The sequence below is a fragment of the Apus apus genome, chromosome 4 (genome assembly GCF_020740795.1).
Source record: "Apus apus isolate bApuApu2 chromosome 4, bApuApu2.pri.cur, whole genome shotgun sequence".
Lineage (NCBI taxonomy): Eukaryota > Metazoa > Chordata > Aves > Apodiformes > Apodidae > Apus > Apus apus.
This window is the reverse complement of record NC_067285.1, coordinates 19,842,961-19,860,868: the sequence shown is the minus strand read 5'-3', so window position 1 is coordinate 19,860,868 and position 17,908 is coordinate 19,842,961. Positions and strand designations below refer to the sequence as shown.

Genomic DNA, 17,908 nt, shown 5'->3' with positions numbered 1-17,908 from the left:
AGGTGCTTGCTTGTGGAACAGACAAGCTCGAAAGAGCAGGAGCCACCAAGATCACCTGTGGTTTCAGTGATAAAACTGTAGTCACTTGATAGAGTGACTCTGGGCTGAAGGGACCCAATCTCACCTTGTTTTGTCAACACTTGATGGTTTTTCCATCACCCACTGCACTGATGGGAAGTGCCCTGTGTGGCTAAGGTCCAGGGGCTCATGAGTGCTCTTTGCCTTGGCAAGCCCCAGTGAGGCAGCATTAAGAATGAGACAAAACTAAACCAAAGGGAAATGGTGCTAGGGGGCTGCTGGGGAGATGGAGAGGGTCAGACAGGACTATGGAGGAGCAGAGGCAAGTTAGAGCTTTCTCTTGAGCTTGCGGCTGGCCCTGCCACCCCCACTCCTCTCCCGCTTGTCCTTGCGGACGCAGAAGTACTTGGTGACCCTCTTGCGGCACTGCTCGCACCGCACCGCGCAGCACCAGTGGAACTTGCAGTTGCAGCTGGACACCATCTCGGCTCGCCTCTCCTCCACCGCCAGCCCGCAGTCCCCGCACAGCCGCCGGCAGCTCCGCTTCTCCCACTTGCTGAGCGCCTTGCCCCTCTTCAGGCACTCCCTGCCCTCCGTGCCCAGCAGCCCCAGTGTCTTGTTCTCCAGGCAGTAGTCAGGAGAATCTTCTAAATGGACCAGCTCCTTCTTGGAGATGGAGCTGAAGGTCTCAGCGATGGCTCCCCGGCTGGCAGCACTGTTTCCTGCCCCCTGCAGCAAGTCCACCTTCAGGGCTTTGTGGTACCTCTCCTTGAGGTAAGTGCCCACCTCCCGAAACTCGGGCAGCTGCAGCCAGCAGGTCTGGGTGGTGCAGCTCCCTGACACGCCATGGCATTTGCAAGTCCGCTTCATGGTCCCTTTCACAGCCTACAGGGTGAGGAGGGAGAGGGCATTCAGGAAATAGCCCAGAGGGCTAAATTCTGTTCTGCAGTGCATGCAAAATAACAGCTCGAGGCCTGGGGAGCAATTTGCCATTGATCCGCCCTGCACAGTAGTTCTGTCCAGGGGTGGCTGGCTTAAAGCTCACAGATATGCTTCTCCAAGGTACTCTCCAACTTGAAAGAGGACAGCAGGAAGCTATTAACAGTATAATCACAAAGGGTTTGCTACCTTAGGACAAACACCACCCATCACATCAGTACTGCTACCATCCCCCTCTCCTTAGCAGGGCAGTTGATTCTTCTGGATACGTGTTTTTAGTCACAGCAAGGCTTGACTCTCCACAGTGAATGGCCAGAGCCAATCTGGTACGGGCTGTCAGGACTGAAGGGAGAGAGGTGCTCACCTTTCTACCTGCCTCGTTGTTATGCAGGTTCATAGCAGCTCTGGCATCTTGTCCAGTCTCCAAGGCATCCACAAACTGCTTGGAAATGGCTTCCCCAAAACCCACGTTATCGCTACAGCCTCCCCACAGCCAGCCTTGTCCCCCTAGGAAAGGAGATAAGATGTGCGCTGTCAGGGAACCAGCCCCCTCACCTGCTTGGCTTGTGATTCCAGGGACAAGAAATTATCTGAGAAGTGATGGGAGAGAATGGGGGCAGTGAAGCAAATCCAGCCTTTTACCTCATGATATTCTCAGATTCCCTTCTCTTTGGCTCATGCCATTTCTGCTGAGGCCTGGATAGTACAGGGCTCATGCCTGTAGCAAAGTTTGTCCTATGCGACAAACCCAGGGATGTCCAGGATTCAGAAGCTGTTAATTATCATGCATTAGCAGTCATACAGATGGGGGTTTCAGTTTTCAATCACCTTCCCTCAAACGCTGACTTGAACTGGTTCTGTCTGACTTGCACAGACAGTACCTTGCTAATGTGGATTAGCAAGCTGGCAGAGCCAACCTGGTCAGGAGAAACAGATTCCCCCCTGATGGGAAACAACCCAGGCTTGGCACACAGGTAGACAAGGGCCTCTTTTTGGTACACCCAGAATCCTGGGCTGATATTGAGCATCTCAAAAGGGTCTGATTTTCCCATTATCATAAAGAAACAAAGGAGTCGGCACAGAACTGGGAAACTGCACAGCAGGATGTGGAGGGTATTTTCCTAACCATATGGGAGCTTGATAACTTAGGTCAGTTGACTGGAAACACGTTGTGCGGTTTGCTTCTTTTCTTCCTAGAGAAAAATGCCAAATTATTTTAAAATATTTGAAATCTAGAATATTCTGACCCTGATGCGCCTTGGTAGTATATCTTGGGAGTTGTGGTTTAATGGCTTAGTACCTCTCTTTTCCCTGAAATACCTGGCCCTTCTGAAAGGCCTTTTTCCCTGAAAGACTTCCACAGAAAGACAGGGGTATCTCATGGGCGGTGAAGTCCAAATCAAGATCTGGGACCAAAGGGAGAATGGAAACCTTTCACCAGCTAGGATTCAGCACAACAGCAGTTAGAATTGAATCATGCTGGTTTGGACTAGCCCAGAAGTTTCCTTTGCCTTCTAAGGTTTCAAGCTCACAATGGAAAATTTTCATGACAAATAGATATGTTTTGAGAAAAAGGAGTAGCATGACTAACTCAATTTTCCAGAGAAGATAAAATTTGGTGTGTTGCTGTCCAGAAGTCTTGCTCTGCTAGATGTGGGCTATCCCATGCATTGAGCACCTAAGAAGCAGTGGCTGTTTTAAAAACTATTAGCCAATGAAGCAAATTGCTAAATACTGGGCACTCCAGAGGAGTTTGTTATAAACTGACACATACTGACTATGGTTAGGCAAGGAAAGTATTTTAAAAGATTTTGGCAATTTGAAATCAGACTTCTTTCCATTCAAAACAACAGACTGGAACACCAGTGTTTTCTGTAGAAGCTAAGCAGAGAGCTGGAGTGGTGCCTCCTGTGGTTCCCCCCCCAAGGGTGCCTAACCGCTGTGGGTACTACTGTGATGGGGATGGGGTGAAGGCTGTATGCTGCCACAGTGATTCTCCTAGCTGTGCTCTCATGTGCCTGCCACAGTGATAAATGCTGTTGGGGTCTATAGGTGCCACCTTGCTTTTCCTCCTGGTAATTCTGCTCTGGGGCCACCCTGATCCTGCACACCCTGAGAGCCCTGAGGTCCCTGATCAGAACTGATCTAACCAGACCTGCCATTTAGGTGCACTGCATCAGATTGTCTCCTCTGCCTGTACAATCCAGTCCCTCCAGTGACTTAAAAAGAGTTCTTTATTTGAACCAGGGAAACTGCAACCCCTTTCTACTTTGCTGATCATTTAGAAAGCTACTTTGGTTTGAGCCAGGCAAAGCTTTGCTGTGGGCATTATTTCTAGGTGCTGAGACCAGGAGGAGGGTTTCTGCAGGCCTCAGTGGAGGAGAGGAGAAGAACTTTCTCCTGCCACCTGGGATGTAAGGGAAGGATGGCCACTCCTCTCTCCTTACCCAGCTGTCCATTGCGGGAGTCATCACAGCCACAGTTGTCAAAATCCCCCAGGCTGCAGTTCCGGGTCAGCGTGTACATGACGCCCGCGGAGCTGATGGCGTGGACAAAAGCAGTTTCTCGGTTCGCTGTCAAGTGGAAATAAGTAAGAGCAGATGGGCTAAAGATTTCAGGGCAACACCAGTGTTAAAATGACTCATGCCATGCAGCAGACTGGGTAGGAAGAGATCTGCAACCGGCAGGGCTTTGTGGGGTGAAGAGGAGGCCCTACGTGTCAGATTGGCTTGGTTTTGGCTTGAACTACACAAAGACAGAAGCTCCCAAATTCAATCCAGTCTGACTTGTGCCATTGACAAGGGCATGGAAGACTTTAGCAGTTGGCTGTCCTTGTGGGAGCTCACCAGTGGGGACAGAGCACAGACAGCCATATGTCCCCTTTGTCTCACTAATACACTTTGAAGGGGAAGGGGCCCTTCCCAAGCATCAAAGAGCTCGTTCCCCCCAGCCCCTGTGAGCCTTACCTTCTGCTGGACACTCTCTGGTGCTCAGGGCAGTGTCCATACCTACCCACCAGGATCAGTGTAGTGATCATCAGCTGACTTCACTGAGCCTTTGACTTTCATTTAATACCAGCAAGATCTGGATCTGAGCAGGTAACCTTGATGGGAATGGTCCAGGGACCTGCTCCCAGTCCCCAAGTGTTACTTTGTGCTGCAATTGCCACCTCAAGGGCCTACTTCAAAACCTCTGTCCACCTCTGCCTGTGGCCCTGGGCCCTTGGCTGCTGCCAGTCCCACCAGAGACCTGAGGGTCCCCTCCATACCCAGCTCCAGCCTGTACAGGGCAGGTATGAGCTCAGGCCAACAGCACACATGTCTCTAGAGGATCAGGTATGCACTGAAACATTTCCTGGCACCTGCAAATGGGTAATGAATGGGAAATAATGACAATGACCACAGCACCACACCCTTTGGTGACACAGGTCATGGGTGCTGGATTTCTGCCCAAGGTGACTCTGATATCTGGAAGCTACAGGAAGACCCTTGCCTCTTGGCCAGAGCACAGCCACTGGTGAACTTTTCCCTGCCATTTAGCCGTATCTCTCTGCTTGGCACCCCACCACCCTGTGCTGGTTCTCAACCTGCCTGGGACACCCAGGTAAGAGCCACTGCTTGGACAAAGCGTGTCCAGAAGCCCATACCACAGGTTGTGGTGGTGCCTCCTTGTGGGGAGCCAGTTGTGGGAGGGCTGGTGGGACACTCTGGTCCTGTGCAAGCTAGGGCCTGGTGGGTCCACAGGCAATGCTGCCATTGCAAGGCTGCCTTATCTTGAAGCTAGATACCAGCATGTGTCTGGGAGCTGATGGGTGAAGGGGCCTTCTGGAAAGATCCCTCTGGGACATTCCTGAGAGAGTGACATCTCTGGTGCGAATGGGGAAGAAAAGGAGTCACTTTGGAAGAGACAAGTGGCCTGCAGGCTCTAACCTGTAGTGAGGGGTTCCCAGTAGTGGTATCCAATGGTTTCCTTACCGCTGCGCAGCCCGCCATGGCTGGAGAGCTGCAGTGCCCTCTCAGGGCAGTTCCAGCGGTCCCAGGCAAACTGGAACTTGCACTCCTCGATGCCGCTCTGTGCCCCAGCTGCCACACTGCTCGAGTAGATGAGATAGGCCTAGGAGAAGAGCAGGTGGTCAGGAGAGGGAGTGGTGCATGCCCCACTTCAGCCTCCCAACGCTAGGTGTTAGCCTGTAAAACTGATTCAGAGTGAGGTGGCTTGGTGAGAAGAGACCACCTTATGAGCAACAGGCTTGGAATGTCTCTAGGCTGCTTCTAGGGTCCAGGACAGTCACTCAGCAGCTTTAGTTTCCATTGCAGACAGTGTGAAGCTGGTGTAGCCCCAGCTGCTTCCCACACAGCCGTGGGACTGATGCAGGCGTCAGCTTTCCTGTCCTGTGCTGTATATTGTGGGTCCTGCTGCTTTGGGGTCTAGATGAATGGAGAAGCACAGTGCAAAACACCAGGGAGAATATGGCCCCAAGCTCCCCAGAAGGTGGGTGTTCAGCTGAAAATAAGTCACATGCCATCTGCCAGAGACAAGATGTACAGAGCTGAGGATGTCTCCCAGGCTTTGTGGCCCTGGGGAGCAGTGCTCGCCAGCAGCAGCAAGGAATGCATTTTGTGCTGTGCCAGGTCAGAGCCTGAGCCTCCCCGGGGAGAAGGCCAAGCAGGGCTGTTGGCTGTTAGCCATGTTAGGAGATGTGCTAGCTCGTCACTGCAATGGGGAACCCTTTATCTCACCAGCATGAGAGGAGGCAGAGGTGTCTCCTCAGAGACCAGCAGGCCCCAGACCAACAGGTACCTCAGCCCACCTCCTTCACCACAGCCCCAGGGTGACAGACACTGCTTTGGGGCAAGGTTGCTCCACCACAGCACTGAGAGATTTAGCAAGAGATAGATGGGCTTGAGGTTTTCCTTGGAAATAGCCAGGAACATAATATAGGTGAATTTCACAACTGGTCCTGGCTAGGGGAAAAAAAAAAAAAAAAAAAAAAGGGAGGGCCTGTGAAAAGGGGTGCAAGGAGGAAGGGGGTCAAAAACACTGAGCAAGTCATGGCAATTCCAGTTTTGCTTCTTGTGGAAGTATATTTTGCAGGGCCTACAAAAGTGCCCTTCCAGCTGGATGAATATGCTAATCCGATCATCAGGAAGCAACAGATGACAGGTGAGATGCCCAGCTGGTGCCAATATACCTATCTGCAGAGCCTGGCCCCCAACCAGCTTAAAACCAGACCAACTTTGCCTAAGGCTGACATAGTTCAAGGAGTTGCAGCTTGTAACAGATCATTTCTGACCCTCCTTGCCTGGCTGCTGGAAATCTGGGGGTAAGAGGAGTTGTGGCCAGGGCTGACTGGAGTGGGAAAGAGGAGCCCCTCCCTCCCTGGGTTTAGTAGAATCAGGGACAGAGATCAAAGGAATTTCTCTTACCTTGGGGCCCGTCATCAGGAAATTATTCACTGACCTGGAAGACAGAGACAGTGTCAGCAGGGAGGGGGTGATGGTGGAGGAGTCTGGGGAATGCCAGGCATCCCAGGGCTCATCTCTTGCCCACTGCAGCCTGTCTGTCTCCTGGCTGCAGGCACCTTTGGTCTCTCCCCCTGTCTTCTCTTGCTGGTCCCTTCAAGCTGGGATGGTGCCTTTTCCATCTCACTCACCCTGCTCCCCCAAGCAGGCTGTACCAGGCTGCAACCTCCTCACCTCTCCCTCTTTTTGCTTTCTTCTGCACAGCTGCCCTTCATGCCAGTCCCTGATTTATTTAGGGTGCTCCTGTTCCTTCAGCCTTGCTTTTTGCTGTACTGAGATGCTGCTCAGCTTAACTCAGGGTAGTGTTGCCCCAGCCCCAGGAGCACCCTGGTTGCTCTTGCTTTCCCGGGAGGTGGGCTGTGTGCCAGCACTGCTCTCCCTGCAGGACCATGTTGAGGGAAGCTGCTTCTACGTAGTGTGTATGTCCTGGCAGCATCACTGCAGATCACAGTCCCCTCTTTCCCTGCAGTGCCAGGTCTGGCTGCCCAGTCGCTCCGCTTGGTCACATTAGGGTGATGGCTGAGCACTAACACACTTGTCCCACCTGCTGGACTCTGCCTGGGGAGGTGTGGGGGCATGAGTGAGGTGGTCTTCGCCAAAATTAAACTTTTCTGTTTTGTTTTTTTTTTCCAAATGAAATATGAAAAATCAAGATGAACAGTTTCCAGTGGTGCATATTTGTAAGTATTCCTGTGAAACATTTAATTCTGTCACCATTCATGGAAAACTGTTCTACTGAAAATAGGTTTTGTAATCTGAAATTGCACACTCCTGAAACCTCCACCTCTGGGGAGCCTCATGATTCACACTTTGTTCTGTAGGTCAGTAGCTCCTGCTCCTTGTGTGGAAGAGGACACTGAGGCCAGAGAGACGGCATGAGGGGACTGAGACCTTACAGTGGGTGAGTGATTGGGCAGAAGGTAGAGCACACACTAAGAAACAAGGCTCTTCAGCTTCCTCTTGACATGATGTTCTACTTCATATCCTGGTCATTTCCCAGTGGAGGATTCCTCTCCGTTTTAGCTAGCCTTTAACCCACACTGTGTCCCTTCAGCACTCTCTGCTCTGCTATCTCATATGCAGTGATATTTGTTGCTTTTCTAGCTTCTCTCTCTTTCCTGAAAATCCAGCTGGATGGGCCTTGGCTGGCTGTGTGGAGAAAGTTGCTGCTTAGGGTATGTTTTTTTCTCCCTGTGTTTTCAAGTGATGTTGTCTGAAGCCACAGGTCTCCCTGGTAAGGGGAAGAATGGCAGTGTCCTGTTGTGCTACAAATCCAGCACAGAAAAGCACAGGGGCATCCCAGGGTGGGCTTGAGCACAGGCAAAAGCAGGCACTGCTGCCACAAGCTGGGGGACGAAGTGTAGCTGTGCAGCAGCCCGGAAGTGGCATGGGACAGACAGAACGTGGCTGGGTTGAAACCTCAAAAAAGAAAAAATAGTGTTTGCTGTTTCTCACAGTTTAGAGAGAGTTGAGAGAACTAGTTTGTAAAGTTTCACTTTGGCAAGTCTAACTTTTTTTAGTTGTGTGTCCATATGAATTAATTGTGTGCTGGGAAAGATTGCCCTGGGTCAAAATGGGAGGGAGAGGGCTGTGCCAGGGCACTGCGAGAGCAGCAGATCCTTTCCCTTTGTTCCGAGCTCAGGATTCAGACCCAGCTGTGCTCCAGCTCCTGTGGGTACTCTAGCACAAAGTTGATGGCTGTTTTGCAGAGGAATTTTCCTTTGGGAGCTGGTTCTGCATTGTACAGCTAATTAAATATTTCCTGGGACTCGGAGAGACGGCATCTGTAGCCGGGTGATTAGAGCATTGGGTGACCTGAATCACACAGGGCCATGAACCTGGGGCTTTTCAGACTGTGTAAGCTCCATGGGTCCCCATCCATCCTAGTGCAACTGGGTAGCAGCATGAACAAGTCATTTTTCCATCTGGTTTCCCTCCTGTCCTTTGCTTTGCCCTTAAGCACTTTGCTATGGGGACCACACTCAGGATGGTGTCAGTGTGAATCTGAGCTCTTGAGTAGCAGCTGTGAGAAAACTCTGCTAAAATGTCCCTGTGTAGGCAAGGGAATTGCAAGTCCTTGCTTATCTTGCTTTTGTGACCAAAACAAGGGACACGTCCCCCCATCAGCATTACTTCCCCTCTCAGTAGCAAAAGTCAAATTCATAGTGTGCAAGAAGGATTTGCTTCAAACCCTTTCTGGCCTCATCTTGGATTAGGAACTTCTGAGCCCTTGCATGGGTGGCTTTAGGAGAAGGACAGTAATCCACAAGTTCAGGGTTTACAGCAAACCAGCCTGTTAGCAGGTGTCAATTGACATAACAGCATTGAAGCAGAGGATCTGTTCCTCCCGGGATAAACCTCAAGGTTCATAAAAAGGCCAAGTTCAGGATACGCCAATTCACCATCTGCAGCTGAGCAAATGGTACAGTAGCAATTTCCCAGCAGCATATTCTAACCATTTTTATTAAGTCAGAAGGACAGAAGGCATTTCCCTGATCTCTCTGATGAACAGGCAGGCACGCTGCTGGGCGGGTTTGTAGGACTTAGACAAATAAGAGATTCATTTAGACTGATACACTTGACACGCCCCCCCCCCTCCCCCATTTATCTCATGCAGCTGCAAGTGAATGCAGGAGAAGGTGAGATGGGACTGTCACATGGCTGAAATTTTTATTTGTGGTAAGAGAAAAGGAAAGATAATAATGGAGACAAAATCTGTGTGCTTGTCTTTGCTCATATGATCTAGCTAAGAAAAAATGCGTCTTTGTTCTGGATGTCTTCTCCAGCAAGGGTAGGGAGTGATTAAGTTACTTGTTCCACAGATGTACAATATTGACAATGCCACTAGAGTAATCTCTGTGCTGCAAATAGGAATCACTATGAAAATGATTCTCTCTTCATTTTTGTCTCTGTAGTGGTCCTGGTTTTTGTTTTTAATGTATGTATTTCTGCTAATTTTCCATACTACTGTAAAGAAAAGCAGAATGTAATCCTAAACTAACTGGCTAGCTGCATCTACACTGGGTGTAAACCAGCCCAATTCCCATGACTACAGTGTCACCACAGTCACTTAAAACTTTTTGAAATCACACACATGAAAGGAAATGCTTGGAATTATTATTGAAAGTATCTTCTCCAAGAAAGCTCACAGAGTTTCTAGCTATCTAAACCCCTTTCTCTCCACCTTCAGTCTCCAGGATAGCATTACACATGCTGAAGCTGAGCAGGGGCAGACCTCAGCAGGTAGACAGAGGAGTCCCACCGAGTTCTTCAGCCCCTCCCCAGCCCATGCAGGGCCCTGGGCAGGACATGCTGCTTCTCTCACTGCAACTCTACACGTCCAGGTAAAAAGGAAATCTAGGGCAAGTGATTTTCATTGCATCTGATATTAGGAAATTATCTCATAGCTAATGAGTATCTATAGCAGGAGTTCTCTATCATAGTTTTATTGAACCCAAAAGCGAATCATCCTGCCAAGCATCTGTCCCATTATATTTCACATATATCAAATACTAATAAGCCTCTGATAATTTCTGTTCAGTTACAACTTTAACCAACAACAGCATACTGCTCCTCAGCTTAATATGCCCCAGGAACCCTATCAAATCTTCCATTAAAGTATTTGTTTGATACCTTATCACCCCCTCATGCTGCTGTGCTGCTGGTTCAGCTCATTAGAAAGTTATAAAGCTGTCTGTAGATCTTTACTGTCATTATTGTGAATATGGAAAATTGATGTAATTTCACTTTGCATCCAATTTCCATTCTCAAGTACAAACTACCCCAAGATATTAGAAAACCAATGACACTGGAAATGAAAGGCAGTCCTACAGCTGAAGTGTAAAAAAAAATTTAGAAACAAGCTGCTGGGTTAGAGATTTTTACGTTATTCCAACCAGATAGGAGACTGGGAGAAAACTCAATGTTTGGAGCATTTCAGCCCCCCCCCCCCCCCCCCCCCGGCCCCGATTTTTCTGGTTTTTATAGTTATTTGTTTTTTAGTTCCTAAATGCAACCCTGATAATTTTGCTCATCTAGAAACACAATGACCATTCAGCCCAGCTTACAGAATGTAATTCATACTCAGGGAATGGCCACATGTACTTAAAACAAAAGAAATTATCTATATTGCCCCTCACTCCCGATTCTCGATATTAAATCACAAGAAAAAAGCATCTTGAAGCATTTTAAGCTGTTGGATCCAATAAAGAAGACCAGCAAAAATTACAAGCAGGATGATTCCCACAAACCTTGCTTTTTTTCTACTCCAGAGTTAAGGGACAGGATCTGCAATATGAGAATTTTGAATAAAGTTTGCAATTTTCTCAGGAAATTATGGTCTGCAAGCAACATACAGAGTGGAGCAGGGCCATTTTGATCTATAAACTTTTATTTTGGATAAAAACTTCTGAAAGGCAGATAGGGATTATAGACATCCAACTTCCACAGAAAATGCCTGGAATTTCTGTATTTAACTCTACCTCTACTCTGTGCTCCAAAATTTCTTCCCCTTTGAACTGTTTCTTGAAAGTCTTAGGTTTAATTTTTTTTTTTCATGTATTCTAAACATGTTTATATTGACAAAAGCAAGAGACATACACAAGAAGAGCAGTAAAAAAAATAACAGCATTAAGTTCTTGCCTAGCTTCTGCGTAACATACATATCCCCCGTGATCCAGAAGGGAGGTTTATTTGCTACTGTATAATATTTAGATACGTAAACATTGTTGCACATTCTTTTAATGAAGGGAATAGAAAATCTCTGAAGGAACACCCAGCCTAAGAGGAATGAGTTCCCATTTACTCTTGAGTTTCTTTTCTGTAATTTTGTTTTCTCCATCCATGGTAGTAACCCTAGAGATCTTCTATGGGGGAGGCAGGAGATTTTAGTAACTGAACAGGAAAAGACTTTCACTGCTATCAGAGATAAGTCTGTAACCCACTGAGCAGATTCCCCAGGGTGTCACATAAATGGAGAATAAAGTTTGGATACTTGGTAAAATCACACAGGAAAAAATACCTACAGAGCCAGGCTGTTTGAGTCCATCTCCATTTTGACATGGGATAGATAAATTCCACAAGGAATGAAACAAGATTTGATACAAGTGCAATCTCTTTCTGTTCACCCTTATAAAACATTTCTGGAAATAAATGTAAAACCACTCTTAGGACAGAGCAAGAGGCCCAGAGGAGATGACTGCAGGTTTCTGCACAGGGGAACTGCTCTGACTGGACCCAGGTGGTTGGGAAAGAAGCTGTAGCAATCTCCATACCAAATGCTTCTCCCCAGGAAATCCTAATACATGAATTTCAGATGGGTGTAATCCTGACCCTGTGCCTGCCAAGGAGCCCGGGTCTCAGGCTGCTCATCCAAAATGATGCTCCTGTGGAACTAACTCACCCCTGCTGGCTCTGAGCTCTTAATCAGGGACTGTCCTCTTCGGGGAGCAGGGGAGAAGCTCTGCTTGATTTGATTAAGGCAAGGGACAAGGTGACTTTGCGCCTTTGGAAAAATAGAAATCCCTGAGTCTCCCATTGGGTTATCCTCCCAGCTGGAAGTGAGGGGCTAGATCCTCCGTGTCCTCTCTCTTCTACTCTGTTTTAACCCAGCTCGGGATTTGGCCCACATAGTTACTGTTTGGAGGTACAGGGGAAAAAGGAAACTTTCTTAGATCTAAACTCTCTGTCAACGAATGTGACAGGACTTTATTAAATATCTGGTAGCACTAAAGACCAGAACGAAGCTAAATGGGAAAGAGGGGACATTTAGAAAGGTGAAGAGGAGTTTCCTTAGGGTGTCCAGGAAGAACACCTGCCTGTGGCACAGACTGAGGTGCTCTCAATACTCACCAGGCACAGCAGGAGTGGAAGAAGTGAGTGAGGAAGAAGATGCCCAGATAAGGGTCCATGTGAAATATAAAATCCAAATAAAGAGGGAGAAAGAAGATCCTAAAAAAAAAAGCCAACTTAGGTACTACCAGAGGAAAAAAAAAAAAAAGAAACACAACAAAATTAGGGAAGAGATGGAGTTATTTTCCACCCGGCAGTCCTGGTGTGATGAAGGGGTGTATGCCTCCTGAATCCCAACTTCTGCGAAGGGCAACCAATCCTAAAGTAAAAGCTAAAGGGGCTTGGTGAAATGGAGCCGCAGAACTTCCTAAGAAGAGATTATCTACTTAATTAAAGATTTTTTTTTCCCTAAGTCCTTCAGCCAATCAGGACTCAAGTGCCAGAGAGAGATTGAACTGATGAAAAGAACACCCCAGGTTCCTCGAAGACAAATGCACCACGAAAGGGATAAGAGGGAGGGAAAAGGGGAAAACAAAACAAAACAAAACAAAAAAAAAAAAAAAAAGGAAGAAGAAAGAAAAAGAGAGAGAGGGGTAAAGAAAGAGACAGCAAATCCCTTAAGGTAATCACTAGATTCAATCTCCACCGGCACAGCACTGCCTCTCCATCCCCCACAAAGGCAGCAGGAAGGGCTGCTTTTGGTGTGCTCTTGCCTCCCACTGCCTTTGGAGACACCTCTAGGGTTGGTGTATGCTGGGTGCTCTGGGATGAGTGGCTTGGGTTTGGGCCACCCGCTGCTCAGAGGCCAAGCTGCATGCTTCACGGAGGGCTGGAAAGCAGGCGTCTGAACATCATCTCTGCCTCAGTCTCCCCAGGAGTTCAAGGCAAATTGGAACCAGTTTATTCCTCCATCTGCTCTTCTGTCATCACGGTGACCTGCTCTTTCTTCCTACCTCCTGTTTGCATCGTGCTACTCTTACACCAGGAGAAAGGCCTCAGACTAAATCTTCCCATTCCCCCTTTATTTTTTTTTGCTTTTGGGGATTCCTATGAAGTCCATGGGAGGGGGTTATTGGTTTGGGAGCATCGCCAGTCTCTCAGTGAGGGCTTACCCCAGGCCAAGTGCAAGTGCTGCTGGAGCTACTTAGAGGTGCATGCAGCCTGTGCCTCTGGGGCATGTGGGACAGCTCAGTTGCTGTCACCACCACAGCCACTCTGACCAGCCCTATGTCAGTTGGACCAGCTGTGCCACCCTGTCCTAGAGCCATAGGAGCATCTTCTCCACACTGCACTACTGATTTTCATGCTGTGGAATTAGACAGCTAAAACATGGGCTGACACCAGTCAAACTCATTTCACCTGGGGTGCAGCTGCTGGGCAGAAGGGCAGGATTCAAAGGGGAGTGAGACCCAGTGGCTGAGCTATTACGCAGGGCTGGCTGGAGGCTGAGCCTTGCTCAGGCTGCCTCAGGCAGATGAAGGTCCCTCCTGGGTCATGCAGTCTTGGGGAAGGAAACCTGCCCAGCAGATTTTTGCTCTCAGCTGGACTTTGGCCATCCCACCTCGAGCCTGGCTCTGCCAAAGTTTTGTGTTGCTCCAGCCAAGGCAAGAGTGTGGCACAGAACACAGGGCACCACTGGCACATCTCTGCCTTGGCCTGGAGTGCTGTCCACCCAGCCCCTCACCCCAGGGGGTGGCTGGGCAGCTTGCAAGCACCCAGGTGAGAAGAAAATGCAGCCACCAGTAATGGATCCCAGGGCCAGCTGTGTCTCTCAGCTACAGCCTACTACAGCAAGGTTGATGCTCTATGCAGTAATGAAGACTCCAGCTCCTGGGGCGGTGAGGCTTTTTAAAAACTATGGTGTTATGTACACTGAGAAAAAGCTTGAGAATTTACCTAGGTAAAACCCCAGAAAATGAAGGGTGAGAGGAACAAGAGCTTTTTTTTTTTTGTTATATTTTGTTTGCTATTTATTATCTTGAAATAGATTTTCAATACTGTGATGCTTAGCACAGTTTAATGGTTTTGGTGGCCTAATTCAAGTACTGAAGGTGTCTGTGGTCTCCCAGCAGAAGAGGCTGTCCTGGACCCAGCGTAGGAAGCAGCCACAGTGGCTGATGTTGCCCTGGGGGAGCTGAGGGTCTTTCCACCTTGCTGGGGCTCAGCCTCACAAGCACAGCACCAGTGGGATGCAGGGGATGCTGCCACCCTGCACTTGGCATTTATTTCCAATGGCAGGAAGAAGAATATTTCCAATTATTTCTTGTAGGTCTCCAAATGTCTGTTTCAGGAGTCTTGAACAACAGTTTTCTCATTCCTCATGTCCATTTTGAAATCATGCAACAAACACGTCAGACATGTCTTCACCAAATGGAAAGGAAGGACACTATTGGGTTTGCTGGGATGAGCTATTATTTTTTACTCCAAGAAAAAATAAGGGATTGCAAAAATGAGGAAAAAAATAATTGTAGGTGGATCCAAATTAAAGAGGAGGAATATATTTTTTTATAAGAGGCAGCCAGGCCTTACTCCAAGCTCACAGAAGTACCAGCAGCACTAGGGTGCTTCAGAGCCAGCAGCCTCTCCAGTTAAATTCTAATTTAAATTAAATGTAATAGTCACTTTCCTGGAATCAAGAATGTTTTTCAAGCCAAAAAGTCTGGAAGCAAAGCCTGAAACAAAACTGTCCCAAACATGTTTCAAAGCACCTAAATCCAGCTCTGGAAAGCTGTTTAGGAGACTCTATGAGGTACTCTCTAATGAAACAGGATACATAATAGCTTCAGAATGTTCCTCAAATTTTGTTATTATTACTAACAAAAGCTCTATACATTTTCTAAAGTGGCTCAGAAAGCATTAAAATGCACTTCATGGCTGAAATGACTGCTATAATATCCCATCTGACCTGTTGGCCAATACAGATCCCTAATGACCTTTGTATTGAGTGCTGTAATGTTTGCTTGACTATTTGCTCATCTCCCAGAATGAAAGTTTGAGGACAACAGCAAATAGAGAACCTACCATGATCTGTGGTAATTTGTTCCAGTTTGTTGAAACAACAAACTAAAACATTATATAAGATGTCTAAGTTTTATTACCAGAGTACAGAGAAGATCTGAATTGTCCTCAAAGAGCTTGTGTAATTAATTACAAGAGTTCAAAATAACGCTCTTGCTGTCTTCCACCCTGGTACCAACACTACTGATGGATATGAAAAAAGAGGTTAAGAAGTGAGTGTAGAAATTCCAAGTCTGCCTTGCAGTTTCTTGGTGTCAACACAAAGTGCCCAAAGGACAGATTTTAAAAATAAAATGGCCATTAAAAAGGTCAAGATGAAGTATCTTATTTTAAAAGATACGTGAATGGTATGAGACTAAAATAAATAAATAAATTCATTTTGTGTAGGGGCAGACAAAATTCAACTCTGAAAGAGCTGAATAAGTCTCAGGAAGGTCTGGCTTCCCAGTGCAGTTGGCAGATTTCAACTGACTTGACTGCAGCTTTGCCTTTTGCACCAGCTAAATATGGCTTCGGTAGCATCTAATGCCTGTCAAAACATTCCCCAGCACCCCAGGAAAGTGTAAGTGTTGCTTGTGATCCTGTACTGAACATTCCCTGTGCTATTCTGCTCCCACAGTCAAGTGGTTCTCAAAACAAAGCCAGACAAAGGCTGGGGAAATGTAATAGCTTTTATTAGATCTTGATTGCTATGCAATGGAAGCAGCAAACACACTTTTTGAGCATTTTGGCTCTGAAAAGACAGAAGCCTGTCTGTTGTTAGTTGAGTTTTTTGGTGTGTTTTTTTGTGTGTGTGTGTTGTTTTTGGTTAGTTGGTTGGTTTTTTGTTTTTTTAGCAATATCAATCTGAGATTATGCCATTAAAGACAGTATTGATACATCAGGACATGCAAATGGCTGTGTGACCTCTTTGCTGTAAGCTTGATTTTGTAACCTTTATGTTCCCTAGTGCTGTCCTCTGCATGGATGACGCATGCTGAGCAGCCTCCTGTACGGTCTGCTTGTGCTTTCCCAGTATTGAATATATCCTCACCTTTGCAAGTTCTCATACAGTTCGTGCAGGGACAGCTCAGGGGATCCTTGCCTACTGCAATCAACTGTGTGACTGGACACATCCATCACACTTCTCACAGGAAGTGACTTCTGTGAAACTGTGGAAAAAGGCAAGAGGGTCAGATGTTCAGGCTGCTCTTCAGTTGCTGTAGAGAAGCTTAAAGTGTGCAGAGGAAACCAAGAAAATTATTTCACATCAGAAGGGACAGAAACATTGCAATGGCTATACAGGGTCAGTTCAAGGTTTGAGGTATGGACACATACAAAGTGTTTTCTACCTGCAGCTTTCAAAATGCCTCCCCTATTTTTCCTATTTTACAGGATGCAAAATTGAGTCCTAGAGCCAGGCTGTGGTCTGGGGATAGATCCAGCCTCCTGCTCCCTGGGCTGGCCCCAGCCTCAGTCTCAGTAGTCTGATGTTCGGTGTAGCCAGTTGAAGGTCAGTAAGGGAAAGACCCTCTTTAACCATGGTACATAGAAGTTGGCCATGCCCTGGAGCAAGTGCTCTGCTTCATCCTAAGCCTGGGCTATGATTCCTTTATCACATACTCTCAGTTACAGTACTAGAGGGTATTCCCTTGGAATGGTCTTGACTTGCTATGGCAGTAACTTGCACAGGCTCATGTGGCGTGGGCCAAAGAAGCATTTATTTTGAGTCCAGAAAGCAAGTGTGGGTCCAGGGTGTCTTTTTCCAGCACCCACTGACAAGGAGGCTGAGGGCTGCAAGAGGGAAAGAGACAGAAGTCCTGAGAGGTGGGGTGCTAAGAAAGAAAAGCAAAGGAAAGTGAGGAGTGGTGTGCCTTTAAAGGACAAGCGGGATCAGCTTGGAGACAAAGGACTATGAGGGTGGGAGGGAAATTATATATAGCACTTCAGGAAGGTGTAATTAGGATGAGCAAGTCAAAGCACAGTGCTGGCTAGCTGCCAGGAGGTGAGATAACCCTGCAGGTGAGAGGAGCCACACTGAGCTCCCAGGTCTAGCAACATACCGTGGCCACTTGCCAGCTGCACCCCACTCCTGTCCCTGTGCACCTTGAAGGAAGGCCAGGCTCCCATGTGGAGTGGCAGCTACAGTGCTCCCCAGCACGGCTCTTCGGGGACCAGCAGCCCAGGCCATGTGCTACTGCTCATCCTGGACATGGCCACCATCCTCCAGAGAGCCTTTCTTAGGCCACCACAGACAAGCTCAGGGTCACGGGAGTATGTCACAGGTGTCAATGCAGGTGGCTCTGGAAAAGCAGCCTCTCTTCAGCACCTGTGAGGGGCAACGTGACTGGACCCTGCACAAGAAGATTTGGGGCATGGCAAATAATAATAATAATAATAATAATAATAATAATAATAATAATAATAATAATAATAATAATAATAATAATAAGAAGAAGAAGAAGAAGAAGAAGAAGAAGAAGAAGAAGAAGAAGAAGAAGAAGAAGAAGAAGACAGAGATATCCTTCTATACTGGAGAGAAGGATGAGTAGCTGGAGGGTAAAGGGCTTTGGGTTTGTGGTGCTAGACTAGAGGATGAGGCAGGTAAACCAGGAAGATGGCTCAGCAGTAAGGTGTAAATA

At 47.4% G+C, this 17,908-nt stretch overlaps 1 protein-coding gene and 1 long non-coding RNA gene across 3 annotated transcripts in view; one reads left to right on the top strand and one right to left on the bottom strand.

The window, feature by feature from the left end:
* Positions 1-345: 345 nt before the first annotated feature.
* WNT8B (Wnt family member 8B) lies at positions 346-12,388 on the bottom strand. The gene is made up of 6 exons (XM_051619335.1): positions 12,330-12,388; positions 6,384-6,417; positions 4,932-5,070; positions 3,405-3,530; positions 1,322-1,464; positions 346-903 (listed from the first exon to the last, which is right to left on the bottom strand). The coding sequence occupies exons 1-6, from the start codon at positions 12,386-12,388 to the stop codon at positions 346-348; spliced, it is 1,059 nt and encodes a 352-aa protein (XP_051475295.1).
* The window catches only part of LOC127384627 (uncharacterized), a 71,529-nt gene continuing 60,676 nt past the window's right edge, over positions 7,056-17,908 (top strand). For both annotated transcript variants that reach the window (XR_007889465.1, XR_007889464.1), the window contains exons 1-2: positions 7,056-7,380; positions 9,670-9,823. This is a non-coding gene — a long non-coding RNA (uncharacterized LOC127384627). The remainder of the gene's footprint in view (positions 7,381-9,669; positions 9,824-17,908) is intronic.

Bases quoted from the DNA above. Each gene is read 5' to 3' on its own strand.
- WNT8B (XM_051619335.1), bottom strand. From the start codon at position 12,388: ATGGACCCTTATCTGGGCATCTTCTTCCTCACTCACTTCTTCCACTCC. The intron at 5,071-6,383 runs GTAAGAGAAATT...CTCTTCTCCTAG, and splicing joins TCCTGATGACGGGCCCCAAG to GCCTATCTCATCTACTCGAG. The intron at 904-1,321 runs GTGAGCACCTCT...CTCACCCTGTAG, and splicing joins ACAACGAGGCAGGTAGAAAG to GCTGTGAAAGGGACCATGAA.